Source organism: Macaca nemestrina, chromosome 2, assembly GCF_043159975.1.
Source record: "Macaca nemestrina isolate mMacNem1 chromosome 2, mMacNem.hap1, whole genome shotgun sequence".
NCBI lineage: Eukaryota > Metazoa > Chordata > Mammalia > Primates > Cercopithecidae > Macaca > Macaca nemestrina.
Window position 1 is genome coordinate 201,822,133 of NC_092126.1, and position 18,821 is coordinate 201,840,953.

Sequence of the window (18,821 nt, forward strand, 5' to 3'; positions counted from 1 at the left end):
GCTTTTCTTGGCTCTGCAAAACTAGCATCAGAAGAGAGTTTTGGTAATGGAGCATCCAAATTGTGTTCATGCACATTAAAGAAAGCCCTACAGTCAGACTCACTAAGGGGAAAGAACAGGAGAAAAGAGGTCAGTGTCCAAGAACAAGATTCTCTCATGCAAAGAGTGTTGACTTGGAGTCTACCAACCTGTTCTTGTAAGGCTGGTTCCATCCAGCCTAAAACCAGCTTTATCTGCTGCTGCCACCAGTGCTTGTGCAAAACTGCCGCTGGCAAAGATAGAGCCATCGGAGGAGCTACCTACACTAGATCTATGACTAGAAAAGTTACGATCCTCATCAGATGCAGAGCCCCATCCATTTACCATTGAACCTAAAAACAAATGTAGTGGTCTAGTGAGTTGTAGATATTGAAAATCTCATCTGCTGTACACACTATACTAACGAGCAAGTAGGCTGTCCTCGCTTCTTCCTTGAAGTTTCATCATGATTTCTTTAGCCAAATACAAGTATCAGGTACATTTTAAACATTTTTTGTGCAGAAGAAAGAAGCTCATTTAAAATCTGTATCTGTTTGCAACACATAAGCAAAGCACGTGCTGTACTGTTCACCTCTTACACTGTTTAAACCATTACACAATCATTTTCCAAAAGAGAGTTGTGATGTACATTTTAAGCTACTATAATTCAGAAATGAACACTTTCAGTAAAACAAACTTAGTGTTCTTAAACTCATCACAGACTCAGCTGAAGAAATAGTGTGAATATATTTTGAATTTAATGCAGACTCCAAAGATAATCTGCATAGAAACTACACTATATCATAAAAGGCAAAAATTATTTCAAGATTTTAAAATAGAAACTTAATTACAAATAACAACAAAAATTCACAAACAAAAAACGTATAAACAGTATCAAAGCGAATGAACTTAGAACATAAGATAAATGTATTTTAAAGAAGTTCTATTAATTTAAATGCTATTTTTGCTTACTTTGCCCTTTAAGTTATTTAAGAACTCCAGTTTTCTCTTTAGTACTAAGATTTATGTTAAAAAGTAACATTTATAAGGACTATCATCGGCATTAACATGAATTTTTTCTGCAAAATGCAACATGGGAATAGAGGAAAATAAATTTAATTTTATGTTTAAAGAGCTGTAAGTTGTGAAGAAACATTTTTTCTTGATTTTCTAGCAAGTCATTTATAATTTTATATATTTCTTAGACAAAAACAAACAACATAATCTCCTACTTAATACAATTAATATTACAAGATTTATTCATGTTGGTATACCATTAATTCATGACACAAAAAACTACCAAGTATTGCTTATCCTATTTTTGTTAGAAGAGGAGCAAAAAGTATTTGTAAGAAACTAATTTCAGATTTCAAAATAAATCAAATACATATTTACATAAAAGAGATGAAAGTCAAATGCTATAGACCATTTATTTATTTATTTTTTCTCTAATATTTAAGCAACTACAGAATAGTTAGGAGTGTTGCCCTGATGCAGTATTTGTAATTTTGGTCAAGGGGCCAGGATACAATGACACGGATTCATGCACTTTCAATACCAAGAAAACAGAAGCTGAACTGGTTAGAATGATCTGAGAAGTTGAAAGGGTGTTAAGTGTAGCAGAGAAAGAGAGAGTTTTGATTCTGGTTGCCAAAAGCACAGAGATACACTTTTTACTTTTCAGACAAATTCCCTTGACACAGGCCACTGCAAGGAAGCCGAGATAACACCAGCAACCGAGCCTTTTCGGAGAGAATCATTTCCGGGTTAATAACCACACGTCAAGGACCAACAATCCAAAATGAAAGAAGCAATGATGCAGCAGGCTTTGCAATCTAATGCTGTACTAGGTACGAAAAAAAACCAAAGACATTCAGTGAGGGGGTCACAAAAGAATACGAAACTCTGGAACTGAGGATGGTTTAAAAACATTTGGAAGCTCACTCCCAGTCCCTTCCCTGTGCTGTTTTCTGTACTTCTAAATGCCGGCTCTTACTGTCCAAATAAACGTCTCTTTAATCTTCACCTTATTTCACTCCTAAACTCCTCCTACCTAATTTCATTCTCATCTCTTCTGTCTTCCTCATTGCTTTCTGCACTATCTTTGTGAAGCACTTACATACATGTGTTCCTGTTTAAAGCCTTACCCAGCTAGCCAATGCCATATCCAAACTGCTAATTCAGTATTTGCAACTCTTCAATATCTAGCCTAGCCTACTGATATGATGTGGCTCTGCACCCACACCCAAATTTCATCTCGAATTGTAATCCCCCTGTGTCAAGGGGGGGACTTTGTGGGGGTGAATGGATCATGGGGGCGGTTTCCCTCAGGCTGTTCTCACGACAATGAGGGATTCTCATGAGAACTGGTTGTTCGATAAGTGTCTGGCATTTCCCCTGCTCGCGCTCTCTCTCTCCTGCTACCATGTAAGACATGCCCCTTTGTCTTCTGCCATGATTGTAAGTTTCCTGAGGCCTCTCCAGCCATGCGGAACTGTGAGTCAGTTAAACCTCTTTTGTTTATAAATTACCCAGTCTCCGGTAATATCGTTATAGTAGTGTGAAACCAGACTAATGTACCTGCTGTGTATTAGTCCTCATTCACTCTCTTACAGCCTGTGTGTCTCCTTGCTCATTTACATAACATCATCTTTCATTCTTTAGACAGAGATAGTGCCACTAACGCTATTAACCACTGACAAACTTTAAAGTCTAAATTAAATGCCATTTCTGTTATCACCTTAATTCTATCTTATTATAGAGAGAATCCATCTCTCTACCTCCTTTGGTTTCCAAACACTACACATAAATTTGCTTATCAGTTCTCTCTATATATTATGGTCTGCTGCACATGTGTTTCCTCTCCTAGACAATGGAATTCTGGAGGTTAGGAACTATTTCATATTTATTTTCATATTTTTTGTTCAGGGACATTTTACATTAGAAATTCAATAAACAGTAGGCATATGGAATTAAATGCATTCAACTTTTTCATTATTCTATAATTCTGTGTATGACATTATTTGATGTGTAACTTCTTAGCAATAGAAAGAATTTTCTCATAGGAACTCTTAGAAAGTTTATTAAATAAGGAATATAATGATAAATAGTATATAGATATGTGATATATATGTGTGTATTGGTTATGCTTTGATACACTTAAATATTGATATTTAGCAATATCTTATTTAAATTAAGATAAAAAATTTACATTAAGTGGCAGCTTAGTTTCTTTGGAGTGTAAATTTTCCATCCATGTTTATCCATCTTAATGCACTTGGCCCAGTGATTTGTTTTCTAAAATTTTTATTTTTCCACTATAACCAGCCTAAAAATAGTTGAGTTTCTTTGGTTTCATGTCTATGTCCGCTTGCTGTGTAATTCCAGCCTGAGGATCTAGCAGAGTGACGACACATTTGGTCTCTGAACCTATAAAACTGACTGTGTACCTATTGAGAGGTGAAATCAGTAAATCCTACACTACAGTAGTAGCACTGAAGAAATTATATCCTGTGAGACCTCCTAGCAGAGAATCAGCCTAACTTTCTGCCTCAAATAATCCCATTTATCTCCCTGTGGTAACTTGCCAGTCCTTCATCCGAGCATTTCCACACACACACACTTGTGATACTTTAAACAAACGGTCTACTTCCTGCGTTTGTGTCTTTGCTCTGCCTCTCTCCCAGCCTTTAGTGCTCCTTGTATGTCCTTAAAGCTCCCAATTATTCAACAAGTTTTCCCTGCTGCTTTTTGTCTCCCTCTGGGAAGAGAGAGTAACATGGAAGACAGGGCTTCAAGTGAGTATTGGTAAATACAGAAAGAACATCAGCTATTCTTTCTTTTGTACTTCTTGTAAGAGCAAAGAGACAAGATAGATGACTTCAGAATTCAAGATATGTGACCACAGATACTTGGCCATATCAGGCAACAGGAAATCTCATGACCCAATCCGAAGAGACAGAAGTGTCTCATGTTAGTGTAGTTGTGTTTGCCTTCAAAACGGAGGGCAAGGAACATAGAAAGAAATTTTCTCTCCTTCTTTTCATCTCTCCACCTCTCTGTCTGGTATCTTCGACATCCCTTCCTCTACAGTTTGGTTAAGATGTATGGAATGCGCATATCTATGGTAAATATTTTTAAAAGACATTTGGCCACATTCCATAAATCAAATAGTATATAAAATATTAAAATTCCTTCTGTAAAATGGCTAAAATATATTGAACATCCACTGATTTTACCTCTTAGTGGCCTTTCTAAAAAAAGGAAAAATGTTGAGATTTAAACATGAACAATGAGCTGAAGATCTAGGTAAACAATTACCCCTCTAAAAAAAGAGAGAGAGAGAGAAGTAAAAGATAATGAATGAACAAAAATAAAAACATGAATTCACAAATTTAAAAGTCAGTCACTTTTGTGATAACTGATTTTTCTTTCATAAACATAAGTATAAACATGAAAATTAAAATGAACACCAGGTAAAACCAATTCGGCTAGAGGCTTCTTACAAATTATAAGCACTCCATACCAATTTGACATGTTTTAACCCCAAACATAATCAATACATATTTAAATGTTTAATGAAAAATGAATTTATGTCAGATAGCCAAATTTATTTGTGTTTACATTTTCAATCTTTCCAAATTTCCCTGATTTAAATTGCAGAAAGGCCACAAAAAAATCTCAAATGTATTCAAGCTGTTAAAGTAGTCCTGCACATAGGACATTAAGTTGTTGCTCGAATGTTACTGAGCAGTAAAATACCATGATAAAGTGGTATCTTGCTGTGTCTCTATTACATCTTCAGCACTAAAATTAATTTATGATCAGTCATCAATTCATTTACATGTCGTTTTATGCTAAATCTTTCCTTGCTGATAAATGCTTATCCTTAGATCCATTAAGCTAAAGTCTGTGCTTCATAATATGACCCTGCTAATTGTTGCATTACCATTTTTATGAGATACAAAAACTAGCCGTCCCCTGTTTTTTTCAACCAATATTTAATCTATGAACTTTTCCTATTCAATATTATTTGTCTACCTGTTAAGTAAAAGCTACAGCTACAAACATCTTTAGATGAATTAATCCAAATATTGACCTTTGCCTACATGTAGAAAAATATGTCAAATCTGCAGAACTTCTTCTTTCACTCAAACATTTTGAATATGCAACGATTCTACCTGCATGCCTCAGAGAGAAAGGAATGTGTAATCATCTCTAATCCCAGCACTTTGGGAGGCTAAAGTGGGAAGATCACCTGAGGTCAGGAGTTTAAGAACAGCTTGGCCAACATGGTGAAACCCTGTCTCTGCTAAAAAGACAAGAAAATTAGCTCAAAGTAGTGGCCCGGGCCTGCAATTCCAGCTATTCAGGAGGCTGAGGCAGGAGAATCTCTTGAACCTGGGAGGCGGAGGTTGCAGTGAACAGAGATTACACCACTGCACTCCAGCCTGGGTGACAGAGCGAGACTCCATTTCAAACAAATAAACAAACAAACAAAAGAAAGAAAGAAAGAAAAAAAGAAAAGGAATGTGTCATACATATGGAAAGCAAAATAAGCAATTAAAAATATCTTCATTAGGACATATGATGCTTGATACCTTGTTTCACTCAGATAAAAATTACATGTGTAATGTCCCCCTTCCCCTTTTTATCTGCTCAATTTTGAAATATATATTTAATTGTTCTTTAAAGACATCAAATCTGTTGAAGTAGTCTAAGAAATTAATTTTATTATTGTGGCATTATCCCTGAAATTTTCCTCAATACTAAACTTATTTTCCTTTAAGTTTTGTAGAAAAGCAAAGTTTCAGGTCAAATATTTCAGTGGCCGAGGCTCTAAAAGCTGTGTGGTTGAGTCAGATGGCGAGGCCGCCAGGTTTCACCGTTTCCAGATCGATCTGCTGTGGGAGTTCCAGTACAAACCTCCAAAAACATAAACTAGAAAACATAGAGCATGGGTGCAGCACAGCAACATGGCACAAGTATACATATGTAACAAACCTGCAGGTTATGCACATGTACCCTAGAACTTAAAGTATAATAATAATAAAAAAAAGAAAAAGAAAAAGAAAACATAGAGCCAGGACTTCCTTTCAGCTGTGGGCTTCCTGTGGAGTCCAGCAGTCGAGGAAACCTTCTACTTGTCTCACTGAACAGGACACAATCTCAGTCTTCCTTTTTGTGATCACTGAGGCAGTTAGAATCTTTGCTACACGTTGAGGACATTTCCCCCCTGCGCTCTCTCCTACTGCCTTGTTTTTCCTGGTGGTGTCATTAAATTCGGGAAATAATTACCCTTGACTCCCACCATGGAAGTTACAGAAAGAAGTACTGGAACCCTCCCCCCACCGTTACCCAACGGTTCGGCATTTAGGAGGAAATTACAGGCTTACTCCTGAAGACAAGCCTTTATGTTCACTTTCTAGCGCAAACAGCGTCCAGTGAGCTGTAATAAATAAACATGTTGTATTTTATTACAATCAAACGAGTGTGCATTATGAGCATAGATTACGAAAATTATTAAAATGAGGTTCACTGCAAAAAGTGCTGCTAGAGCTGAATTTCGGTAGCATGGGTCACTATAAATATAGAACTGAATGTGAAAAAAATGAATCACAAAAGTCACATCTAAAATTAATATCTTGATCTTGATTAAATGCGTAAGGAAAAAGGACTAAAGTTTCTAGAGAGAAAATTATATGTTGTGCTTGTATACATATTTATTCATGTGTGTTTATATACACACACACTCAGTTCCACATATTAAGCAACAAACCAGCATATTATTTTCCTCTTAAATAAACCTATGCCACAGATCAGAAGAAAGGTGTGTGTTCCCAGAGCAGGGATCACGATAATTTGTCTTTAGAGTAAGACTGACTGATTTTGAACATTCTTCTTCCATTTATCAGGTGGGTAACCTGGAAAAAGGCTTTAAAACCCTCGGTGACTCAATTTTTTAGTCTAGTACATGAAAATAATACTGCTAGTAGGGTTGTGAGGATTAAATGAATTAACATACACTAAAACTTTATAATAGGGATCGGCAAACTTTTTCTGTAAAATGACAAACACTAAATATTTTAGGCTTTGCTGTCCCTGTCATACATTCTTCTTAGTTTTTGTTTGTTTGTTTGTTTCTTGTTTTCCTACAACCCTTTCAAAAATGTGAAAAACCATTCTTAGCTCATGCGACCACACGAAACACAGGCTACTGCTGAGAAAGACGCCTTGCATGGGCCGAGCGCGGTGGCTTAGGCCTGTGATCCCAGCACTTTGGGAGGCCGAGACGGGCGGATCACGAGGTCAGGAGATCGAGACCATCCTGGCTAACCCGGTGAAACCCCGTCTCTACTAAAAACACAAAAATGAGCGGGGCGTGGTGGCGGCGCCTGTGGTCCCAGCTCCTCGGGAGGCTGAGGCAGGAGAATGGCGGGAACCCGGGGGCGGAGCTTGCAGGGAGCCAAGATGGCGCCGCTCACTCCCGCCTGGGCCACAGAGCCAGACTCCGCCTCAAAAAAAAAAAAAAAAAAAAAAAAAAAGAACAGAAAGATGCCTTGTACTTAGTAAAGGTTGTATATGTGTTACCTATTATTATTATTATTATTATTATTGAATCTAAATTTTTAGCCAAGTGATTAGAAGTAATAGGCATTCAATACGTGTTTGTTGTAGAAAGAAAGAAATATTAACAGCACACCTGCAAATACCTATTATCCAGTACCGAGATCATGGGATATGGAACTGCTGTTACTTTCGTCTTTTTTCAGCCTTCTCCCCTCATAGACCATCATTTCAAAATTTAAGAACTCCCTCACAAAGTAGTTGCTATAAAAACTTTTGCAGTTAACATGCTTATTTCTTTACAAAAAAATGGTTTCTGTCCCTGAATAACTGCTGATATATTCCCTAATATGGCAGCTGTGAAGTGCAATATATCCAAATAAAATCCTGAGTAATTTCACATACGGGCTTACTAGCCCATCCCAGGGGTGTTATTGAACTAACATTCTGATTGGCTTCAGAGTTTCAGGGACTGGAACCCAATATTCTGATTGGCTTCAGAGTGTCAGGGACTGTGTAACCCATGTTGCCTCCTGTAACTGTGAGATCTATTTAATAAAACGGTCATTAGTTTCAAGAAAGTGAAAATAACTAACAAAATTTCAGGGGGAGGTAATGCCTAATTTATTTACACCACAAACATATTTAGAATCCAAAGTAACTGGTGGTATGATCCGCATCCACTGTATGGGCACTTACCATGTAAAAAACATAAAAAGCTCGTAGAAATAATGCCTGTTTTATTGCCCACCTCAGTCAGTGCTATTCACCTAGCCTTAAGAGTCTGAGGAAAACATAAGCACGTTAGAACAACATTCATTGGCCTGCTGATTTCTCTAATATTCAGTCTCTATATACATCCACCTCAGGGCTATTCTCATACATGTCTGCATGCACGCATGCGCACACACTTTATCACACTTACAGCCTCATCTACACTCTCACACATTTATACACATACTGACTCCCTACACAAGCACCCACATCCATATTCCAATACACTCACACACCTAACATACTCTGTTACACATACTCCCTACACAAGCACCCACATCCACATTCCAATACACTCACACACCTAACACATACTCTCTCTCACACACACACTTATAAGCACTCACTCACATACCATAGAAAGCAAATTAAATCTTTGATCACACCGTCTCCACAAAGCTATTGTGGAAGAGAAGGAGAAAAAAAAGGGTGGGTTTGTATTTGGCTACTTTTGCGTAGAGCACAACTTCTTTCACTAAAGAGATGTATTATTCATAGGATAAGCTCATCATGGAATACAAACCTAAACACCCTGAGGTTTTTATATATGGCAGTAATTAAGCAGTGAATTCAAGGAGGAAACCAGACTTTTTTTCTTAGCAATAAAAGCTTCATTTGGAGTGAACATTACACTAGCTACAGGAGAAATGCAGATTGCTTGAGCTGCAGTCATATCAGGTAGCCTAACATGTCACAGGTGAGCATGTAAAAGTGCAAAATGGCATTCTCCTGATTTATAGACATATTTATCATCTTTGACATTATAATATTTAATAAAAGAACTACACAGATTATAGCTGACTTTTTTTCATCATTATTGCAGTTTGTTACTGCATTCCTAATGGAAAAGAGTTCAGTATCATCAGTGAAATATGCAAAAATATGCAGAATTTTACCCTGAAGGAGATTATGCTGGAAACTCAGGCAAAGGGGTTTAACATAATAGTGCACTAATAAGTCCGCTCTCTGCATTTGAAGATTTTAACTTGTGCTCTGTCACCATCCGTTGTATCTGGATTTCAAACCACAGCAGTGTATCTGCAGCTCTTAAATCTTAATTAGGCTGGCAAGCAGACCAGCCCCTAGGTAAGAAGAAAAACTGAAAAATGGGCTCGTGCATCACACATTGTGTAATTCGGGGAGGAATGCAAAGGAAAATCATAGGCATTGATGCTGCTTTATCACTGTCGTAAGCCAGTTTCCATCAGTGTTTGCAGAACTCTAACACATTGTGTAAACTCTGTGAAAGTTTGGAAGCTGTTGGCATAATTAAGTGGGATTGTGGTAAAATACCTCCTAGGATGAAAGATGTCATCACAGTAAATACAAATATGAGCGGTCTTCTGAGAAGACCCAGTGAAATGCAGAGACCCGACTTCAGTTTGTAGTAGCTCTGTCTACACAGTCATGTAGGAGGCATTTTCTTGTGTCTCCAACAACGTATATCTATTTGAATAGAAAGACTGAATTTTTAGTTTTCTCCATATTCATTGTGGCCATATTAGGATTTAAAGTTTTTTTAAAAAAATTTGGTACATTTAAATCCCTGAAAATAGGTTATACCTCAGTCCTGGGATCATCATAGAAGAGTTCCAATGGAACCGTTTCATTTGGTGAACAAGGCAAGAGGAAGCCAAAGAAGTACACAGAAAAAGTAACTGCATTTCTTGGAAGAGAAGCATTTACTAGATTCAGCAATGTGAAATGCATAAACATATGGTTTATCTCGCTATACATTTTCTTCACTCTAAAAATAATACCTTGTGCAACCTTAAAGTGCCTTATTCAGGAGACTTGCTTACTTTCTATCAGTGAATGATTTTACAGAGTGAAATATCAAGAAGCATTTTAAGATTGCATTCACTTCATATGTTGTTCCTGAGATATATAAAAAAGATCATTTCTAAAAGTCAAGGTTTTCATGTAATAGACTTGGTTTCCTAGTAGAGTGAACTTCTCATGAAAGCCCTTGATACAATTGAGTTTTCTTTCATGTCTTTAAAGCTCTTTAAAATTCATGAATTTTCTTATCATTTTTGCAGGAAAGCAAAAGTATTTCCAAATCCTTTTTGAATTTTGTATTCAATATTAACATATTTGAAATGTTACAGAAATAGATGGAGTGGAATAAATCTTACAATAAGGAAGTAGTTGATTTTTGATGCATTTTAACGTTACCAATAGGTCCGTTATTCCTATTAAATTGGTTCCATTACCTGTCACCGAGCTGTCTAGATTGTCCATACTGGATCCAGGAGTCTGGTCCAGCGCTCTCAGGGGCCTGGGGATTTCTAAAGCTTCCTCTTCGTCGTCAGCATCATCATCTGGAACATCTGTTTCCAAATCAGAAATCAAGGCTCCGGACACATAACCTAATGGTGGAACCGGAGGCTGTGGAGGTTGATTATTGCTTTGAATGTGCCTAGAATTCAAATGAAATTTACAAAAGAAAAGCAACTCATTAACATGCAACAAAATCATAATTTTAATGAAATGCATGCTATAGTGACTCATATTGTCTTCTTCCTTTCCATTAACTAATTTTGGAGCTCGTAATGCTTTCAGCAGAGACAGTGACTATGAATATGAGCTTCACCAAACAAGAAAAACATAGACCACTAAACTCTTCTCTTGGGATAATACATGGAGGAAAAAAATACGGACCCAGGATTTTTGTGAAAAGAAGTCATCTAGAGGGGACTAGGAATATTCGCCATGAGTAACTATTTAAAGTGGACATTTTTCTCCAAAAATACTATACCTTTGTTCCCAGTTTAGTGTCAAAATTCTACTCAGTCTGTGTAACCCATGCTGCCTGCTGGCCCTTATGAAGAAAAGATGTCACATGAGGACCTAGTATTTCCTACCTCCCAACCCTGAACACATTCCCCACCCTAGAAGGCTTCCTCCCCGCACGATCCCTCTCACATCAAGGCTGGAAGGCGATTTCCACGTTCACTGTAACCCAGTCTAGGGCAGGCACAACTGATTTCTGCTCTAGTAGCTATTTACGCATCTGTCTCACTCACCAAAGTCTTAAACTCCTCAAAGGCATAAACGATTCATCTAAGCATTCTCTCTGTTTAGAACACTAGTGTATTACATAAACCTTCTGCAATGAATAAATAATTCTAATCTCAGCCTTATGAAATAAATAGATCATGCATTATCAACTCTTATTTATTTCTTCATTCATTCATTCATTATTTATTTTGAGAGACAGGGTCTTGTTCTGCCACCCAGGCTGGAGATGCAATCATGGCTCACTACATCCCTGACTTCCCAGGCTTAAGTGATCCTCCTGCCTCAGCCTCCCAAGTAGCTGGCATTACAGGTGCGCTTCACCATGCCCAACTAGTTTTTAAATGTTTTGTAGAGTGGGACTATATTGTCTAGGCTGGTCTGAAACTCCGGGGCTTAAGCAAGCATCCTGCCTCAGCCTCCCAAAGTGCTGGGATTACAGGCATGAGCTATCATGCTTGGCCCAACCTTCTTCAGAATTTATTAAAGTGAAGGTCAAATTTAAGTGACTTGTTTCAAACCAGGTAGCTAACAAAATGTGAAGCTGGGCAGTAAGGTCCAGTTGATTTGTTTTGAGTCTACTCAGATTTTCTTCAAAACCATAAAATGCTAAATGAAATCAATTCATTGTTATTTGTTACCAGCATTAAAAAGTGAATGTACTACATGTTTTAACATAGTATTTTCTTTGCCTTCATAAAAAAGGTAAGGTATTTAATATCTCCTATTCAAGGGAGATATTAAAAAGTACTATGCATTTTTAGTGTTGGCTCGTGAATGAAAGACATTAGACTATTTTTCTCTGTCATTTGCATGCTTTGGGGAAAGTATTTTAATCTTCCTGAATTTGTTTAATATTCCTCTCCCAAATGGCTTCTTGAACTTGTAACCAACCTCAATGTTAACAGGATTCTTGATATTTCAATGTTAAAACAATTTCTACTTCTGGAAGTTACCTCAATATCATCAGACCCCATTCTTCATTCTTTAATAGATTAGAAAGTTGAGGCCCCAAGTTAGTATTTGGCATTCATCACAGCCTGCTAGTTGAAAAATCAGAAGAAATAGCAAGTTTCCTAAGTATTACTACAGAAAAGCTTGAGGATAGATGAGCACATCTTGCTATAAATGTTGCCTCCAATCTGCTTATGAATTGGGAAGGGAGGCAGCCAAGAGATGAGCCACAAGCTATAGGGCAATATGATTCATTCTCCTATAAGGGTGTGGACTTTGGTCCTGGAAAGCATGGATCAGACCAACACTCTGGTCCCTACATCACTGTTGACACCTCTTGATAAAACAAATATACCTTGATGGATGAAAAATGTACTCCTATTTAAGCAAAATTAAGAGGTAAAATGAAATACAGGAAGAGGATACATAACCCATTCATAAATATCTTCCAGTGACAGGCACTGTGCTGTTTACTTCATCAATCAATAGAAACAGATCCTGGGAGGTGGAGCCTGGGAATTATTATTTGTTCAATGGTCCTCCTATGATGTCGATGTGCAACCCGGAGGGAGAGTCATTTCCAAACCAGAAGCACATGCAGGCTCATAACTCTCATAGGTAGAGTCAGCCAAGACGTTCTGAAAGATTGCTGGTTGAGTAGGAACACACTCAGAAAAAGAAACAGGGTATCCTCTATGGGTGTTTGGAGCAGGTGGAGATGAACTAATTTGTTCATCCTTTTAGCAAATATCTATCAAGCACTTACTAAGTGGTACACTCTTCTAAGTGTGGGAAGACAGCAGTGAAGAACTCAGGGGTGAAAACCCAGGCCTTTCTAAATAACAACAGCTAATACACAGCCAGGTACAGTAGTATATAAGTTCATACTCATTTCATTCTCACAAAAATTAGGATATGTAACAGAAGAATTGAAGCTCGACCCAAGAGAGATTAGGCCTTTGCCCTCTACTCCTGGGAGGTAATCTCTAAGCCCTTAGAATGTCCTGCTTGATAAAAGTCTCTCTGTTTACCTAGAGACCTTAGGCTACTCCAGAAAGCACAGCAATATGATTTATGGTGGGGCCTGGAGTTGCACGGTATCACCTCAGCCTCTGGAGGGGCTGGAAACTGAGGTCAGCCATGTGGGTAGTCAACAATGTCCGTGTGACAGAGCCAAAGTGAAGTCGCAGGACCTCAGGGAAGGTGTGCCCATCCCTGGCTGGCAATTCTCCCTGGTGTTTAATGTCACGCTTTTTGTTGGGAAAGTAACGCTGTCTATGATCCCACTGAGAGAGGACAACTGGAAGCTCTGCTTTGGGAATTTTCCTGGACTATGTCCCATGCATTTCTTCTTTTGGCTGATTTTAATGCATATCTTTTCACTGTAATAAACTGTAGCTTTGGGTGTAAAATCTTTTGGTGAGTTCCATGACTTACTATAGGAAATTCTCAAACTTCAGGGTGGTCTTAGGGACCCCTGAAACTTATACTTGCTATCAGAAATATAGGTGGTCTTGGGGACTGCCCCCTAATTTCCTATATGAGCTAATTACTATTATCACCATCATTTTACACGTGGGGAAACTATAGCATGTAAATGTTTAGTAAGTTGCCCAAAGTCATGCAGCCAGTAAGACGGGTTCATCTCCACAGCAGTAGTCCCGACTTTGGCTGTCGCAGTCAAATTCCAGATCATGGCGGTCAGAATGTTTCTCTGGGAGTGGAGCCCAGGTACCAATATGTTTTAAGGTTATCCAAATGGTTCTAAAATGTAGGCAAATCTGAGAACCCTTCAGCTTGAGTCTGTGCTTTAGACAACCAAACTGCATTGCTTCATTAATTAACATGAAGGAATTCTATGGCTCTTGAAGCAGCTGACTTCAACTTACATAGTGACGTTTTATAAAAAGCAGATTGATGAAAAATAATAGCGTTTAACGGCAAGTTGTCTTTGACCTTTGAGAAAGCATCTGACAATTGTTGGAAAATGTTCAAGACTGTCTTATCTGAAGAAAAGAGGCTGTTTGTCATGATCTTTAAGTAATACTCCTGCTTTTGGTATCTCTTTGTATGTACAGTTAGCTGTATTTTAAAAATAAATACTTCATTAATAATGAGCATAAGAATTATTTATCCCCAAGGCTAGAACTATTTTAAAAAACAAAACAAATACTATTTAAAAAATTTACTCAGACTTCAAGAACAAAGTGTAAATCAACAGAAGAAAATTGGAGTATGACATGGAGATTTAAAATAGTGATGTAACAGTCTTGCCTTTGAGAATTAAAATAGAAAGATTGAATAACAACAACAAAAAAACCTGTATAAAATTGTGAGAGTTACTCTCATTTATATATCTGTGTTAATTCCTCAGGATACCTAGGTAAATTGCCACCTATAGTTTATAGAAGTTTATAGATTGATTAGAAAAAGAAATGTGAAATATTTGATTACTTCTGCTTTTCATGCATTTACTGATACTAATATTGTTGTTTTTTTCTGTTGCATTTAACCCAGGTAAAGAGAGTCTTTTAATAACTAATACTGACCATATGTGATTTGCAGAAGCTCACATTTACATATTGACAACCACATACAGAATTAATCACAGGCACTTTGAGGAATCTAAAACGAGTCTTTTATTACATCATGGGATGTGAGTTCAAGGATATGCTAACTGAAGATAAACCATAAATTAGAGAAGATTCTGGTGTAGCCAAGAGCACTTCAGCCTGAAATACAGCAGATTTGAATTCTTGCTCTAGTTCTAATTTTAGTTCTAGTTCTAGTTCCAGCTCCAGTTCCAGTTCCAGTTTCAGTTCTAGTTCTAGTTTTGGCCAAATTATTTAACATTTCTGCAGTGAATATATTTATCTAAATGATTAAGGAGTTATACAAAATCACTTTTAAACTTAGCTGTGTAGCTCTATCAGAATCTCTTGTGAATTTATTTTAAAAAAATCCATGTGTTGAAAGTATGGGTCTCTTGACTTAATGAAGATATTTACCATGTTTGTTTTGCTATATCAAACTGATAGGCTCTTGTCAACTCATCCAGGTGAGCCTGCAGCATGGGTTGCATCTCTTCCCGTGGGGATGGAGTAAGAGTTGCAGTGGACTGCTGTCCAAAGGAGATAGCAGGAGAAGAAGCCACGCCTCGGACAGGAGGTGTTGGGACCCTATCATCATCTTCTTCCAGTTCATCTTCCAGACCTTGATGTAAGTAAGTTTGTACTGGCAATGGTGGGCACCAGCTATCACTGTCATAGCTGAAATTAAATGAGAAAAATATGCACATTGACACAAATACACATACACATACATGCACGCAATTATACTGGCAGTAAGTAGCAACCACATGGTATCTGAAATGCTCTTGCGGTTTATTTCTTCCTGAAGCTGTTGGTGTCGCCACAGTAAATCACCTGGCTGTTATCTTAACTTCTAATTGTAATTACATCTGTTATCTCAATATCTTAATTTATTCTTAAAAGACCTTATTAGCTAATTGTTACCCCACAGTTACAAGAGGCAATAACTCCCAACAAACTTACTCATGTGAAAAAACCAAATTGCTAATTAAAGACAATTAATGAATTTAGTGCTCGTAGATTTAACTACTTCCTTCGCCTGTTCATACTTGTGCACCAACATTACATGCCAATATAGCTGATTGATTATCTAAGAAGTATTGGAGAATTTTACTTATTCTTATTCTAGATATCTGACAACCTTTCATTCCATATGTCATTAAGACTATGATATAAATGCATTCAGTATCTCTTTGATTCTCCTAATTTTCTCAGTAAAAACCAATGTTCTTTATCTTGTCATCCAAATGTAAAACATAAAACGGGAGTTCAGAACCTTGCCCTATAAAATAAAAATGATACTTCTATTGTAGTAAAAAAAGTTTAGCATGCGATCTATCCTTTTAAAAAATTTTGAGTGTAAAATATAACAATTATTTAAAACCATATTTTTTTAGGGACTGTGGTCTGCGAATATAGAAAATTAATCCAAAAAGTTTTAACCATGAGACAAAATCAATAGCATTGTTATTTCAATTCTCTGTAGTCCGAATACTTTCAGAAATCAAATAGATTATAATATCCTTTTAAACACAGACAAGGAAAAGATAAATAATATTATTGGATATAATGGTCTTATAAATTCAACCTCTTAAATATCTAGTGACTCTTTCTCCTACACTTAATCCCCACTCCCACAATCACACATCAGTTTCCTGCTGTAAACTAGCTCATTAGCTTTCTCGTACTCTTCTGGTATCAACTTCTCTTCTACCCTTTCTCACCCACATGCAACAGATTTATGTCTCTAAAATCTTCATTCACATCATGCTTAAGCCTAAAAGTATTCAGTGATTATAACTAGCATTATTAAAAAAAAAAAAAAAACAAAAACCCTCTCAAACTCATTAGGTGGGTCTAAAAAACCCATCCTCATCTGATAAACCCATCTTTCTAGCTTAATCTCGCACTATTTCCTCAACATCCATATACTCTATTTTTTTCTAAAGTCTGCCTCTGTTTATGACTGTTCTCAAATCACTTGCTTGTAAGTGCCTACTCTTCCTTCAACCAGAGTCACTTCAAATGTCATCAGTTTCGTGAAGTCTTCTCTTCCCCACTCCAAATGGAATTAATTGCAATTCCATAATGCTTATATTGCGGTACTCCCCATATTATATTGAGATTATTTGTTTCTGTGTCTCTTTTCTCCCACTATTTTGTGAGATTCTTAAATTCAAGAAAGCTGTAATTCTCAGCTACTTCTTGCACCTAGTACAGTTTCTTGTACATGGGAGCTATTCATTAGGGAAACTGTGGTATTAGTAAATATCAGAAATCTACATCTATAGTCTTGATCCTTCTTACAAACAGTAACTCATAAATGTCTGGATGATTCTTGAATATTTCACTTGAAAGCCTTTTCATTTATTCTGTTTAAAAGCTGAATTTATCATAAAATTTGAAATTGTATATTTATATTGGTGTTATTCATAATTGCCAAAATGTGGAATCAACCAACATGTCTTCCAGTAGGTAGATGGATAAATAAGTTGCAGTATATCCACGCAATGAAGTATTATTTGTTGCTAAAAGGAAATGTGCTGTCAAGCCATAGAAAGACATGGGAGAAACTTGAACGCATATCACCAAGTGAAAGGTCTAAAAAAGGTACACACAATACGATTCCAACTACTTGACACCCTGGAAAAGGCAACACTATGGAGACAGGAAAAAGATGACTAGTTTCCAGAGGCTAGATGGGAGGAAGCCATGGATAGGCGGAGCACAGAGGAATTTCAGGGCAGTGAAACCACTCTGTATTGTACAATAACGGTGGACACATGTATTGCATTCGTCCAAATCCACAGAACGTGCAACACAGAGAGAACCCTAATGTAAACTGTGGACTTTGGGTGATGATGATGTGTCACTGTATGTGCATCATTTGTAACAAATGTCCCACTCTGGTGGAGAATGTTGATAGCTAGGGAGGCTATCAATGTGTGGGGGCTGGGATAAATCTGTACCTTTTGCTCAATTTTGCTGTGAGCCTAAAAGAGATGTAAAAATAAACTTTATTTAAAAAACAACTATAAATTTATTTGTTTGGACAGTTATGTGTCAGGGTCCTAAATCTATTTCACAGAGCATACACTTCAGTGGGGAAAGCTGATATGAAACAAATAATCAATGATGCTACAAAAGCAGAAAGCAGGAGGTCTAAACTAGTTTTGGAGTGGGGCAGGGCTATGTTGACCACCAGTAAAAGGAATATTTTAAGCAACACGTGTGGAAGCCCAGAGGAAGATAAAATAATTTGAAGAGTTCAAATACTTCCCTAAATGCCAAGAGTTGGCAAAGAAAGAAGAAAATTGGCCATGGAAGAAGCAAGAGAGTTAGGGATAGGCTGGTCACTGAAGGCCTTGTCAGCCCCTACAAGGAGTCTGACATTTTCCTGTGGGTGACAGATAGTTACAGAAAGGGTTTTTGTTTGTTTGTTTTTTTGGGGGGAATAATAGTATCTTTGGATGTTCAATTTCCTTAGACCCTTAAACTCTTTTTCCAAAATTCCAAAGATTCTTCCTTCAAAGCTAGTTATCATTTTAACTCCTTTATTTTCGTTCCCATGGCCATTTTCTTCTCTTGAGGAGGCTACGCAGTAAATGAGTTGCAAGACCCTGTTTCAGAAGTCCTGTGTGGTTTGATAGCAGTATTTCCTCCTGAATATCTATTATAATATTAGACATTATAAACAACAGACACACACTGGTGTGTTACAAATAGCAATTTTTATACTAGAAAACACCATCATTTAAACTGTATTCCCATTTAATAGACTATGTAATCAGTGCTAATCTGAATTGAAAAAACATATTGCTCTAAAAAATTGATGCCTTTTTTATCTGTTTTATATGTTGGAGATCACAATTAAATTTCACATGGAAAAAGATCCTA

At 37.0% G+C, this 18,821-nt stretch overlaps 1 protein-coding gene across 26 annotated transcripts in view; it reads right to left on the minus strand.

The window, feature by feature from the left end:
* LOC105485558 (roundabout guidance receptor 2) overlaps positions 1-18,821 on the minus strand; it is a 1,382,758-nt gene that overhangs the window by 17,147 nt on the left and 1,346,790 nt on the right. For 15 of the 26 annotated variants that reach the window (XM_071089533.1, XM_071089536.1, XM_071089540.1 and 12 more), the window contains 2 exons: positions 15,342-15,602; positions 10,575-10,780 (listed from right to left, as the gene is read on the minus strand). In XM_071089533.1, coding sequence (XP_070945634.1) covers positions 10,575-10,780; positions 15,342-15,602 — 467 coding nt within the window. Of the gene's footprint in view, positions 1-188; positions 372-10,574; positions 10,781-15,341; positions 15,603-18,821 lie in introns of all 26 variants that reach the window. The other 11 variants (XM_071089525.1, XM_071089527.1, XM_071089519.1 and 8 more) reach the window with 1 other exon arrangement.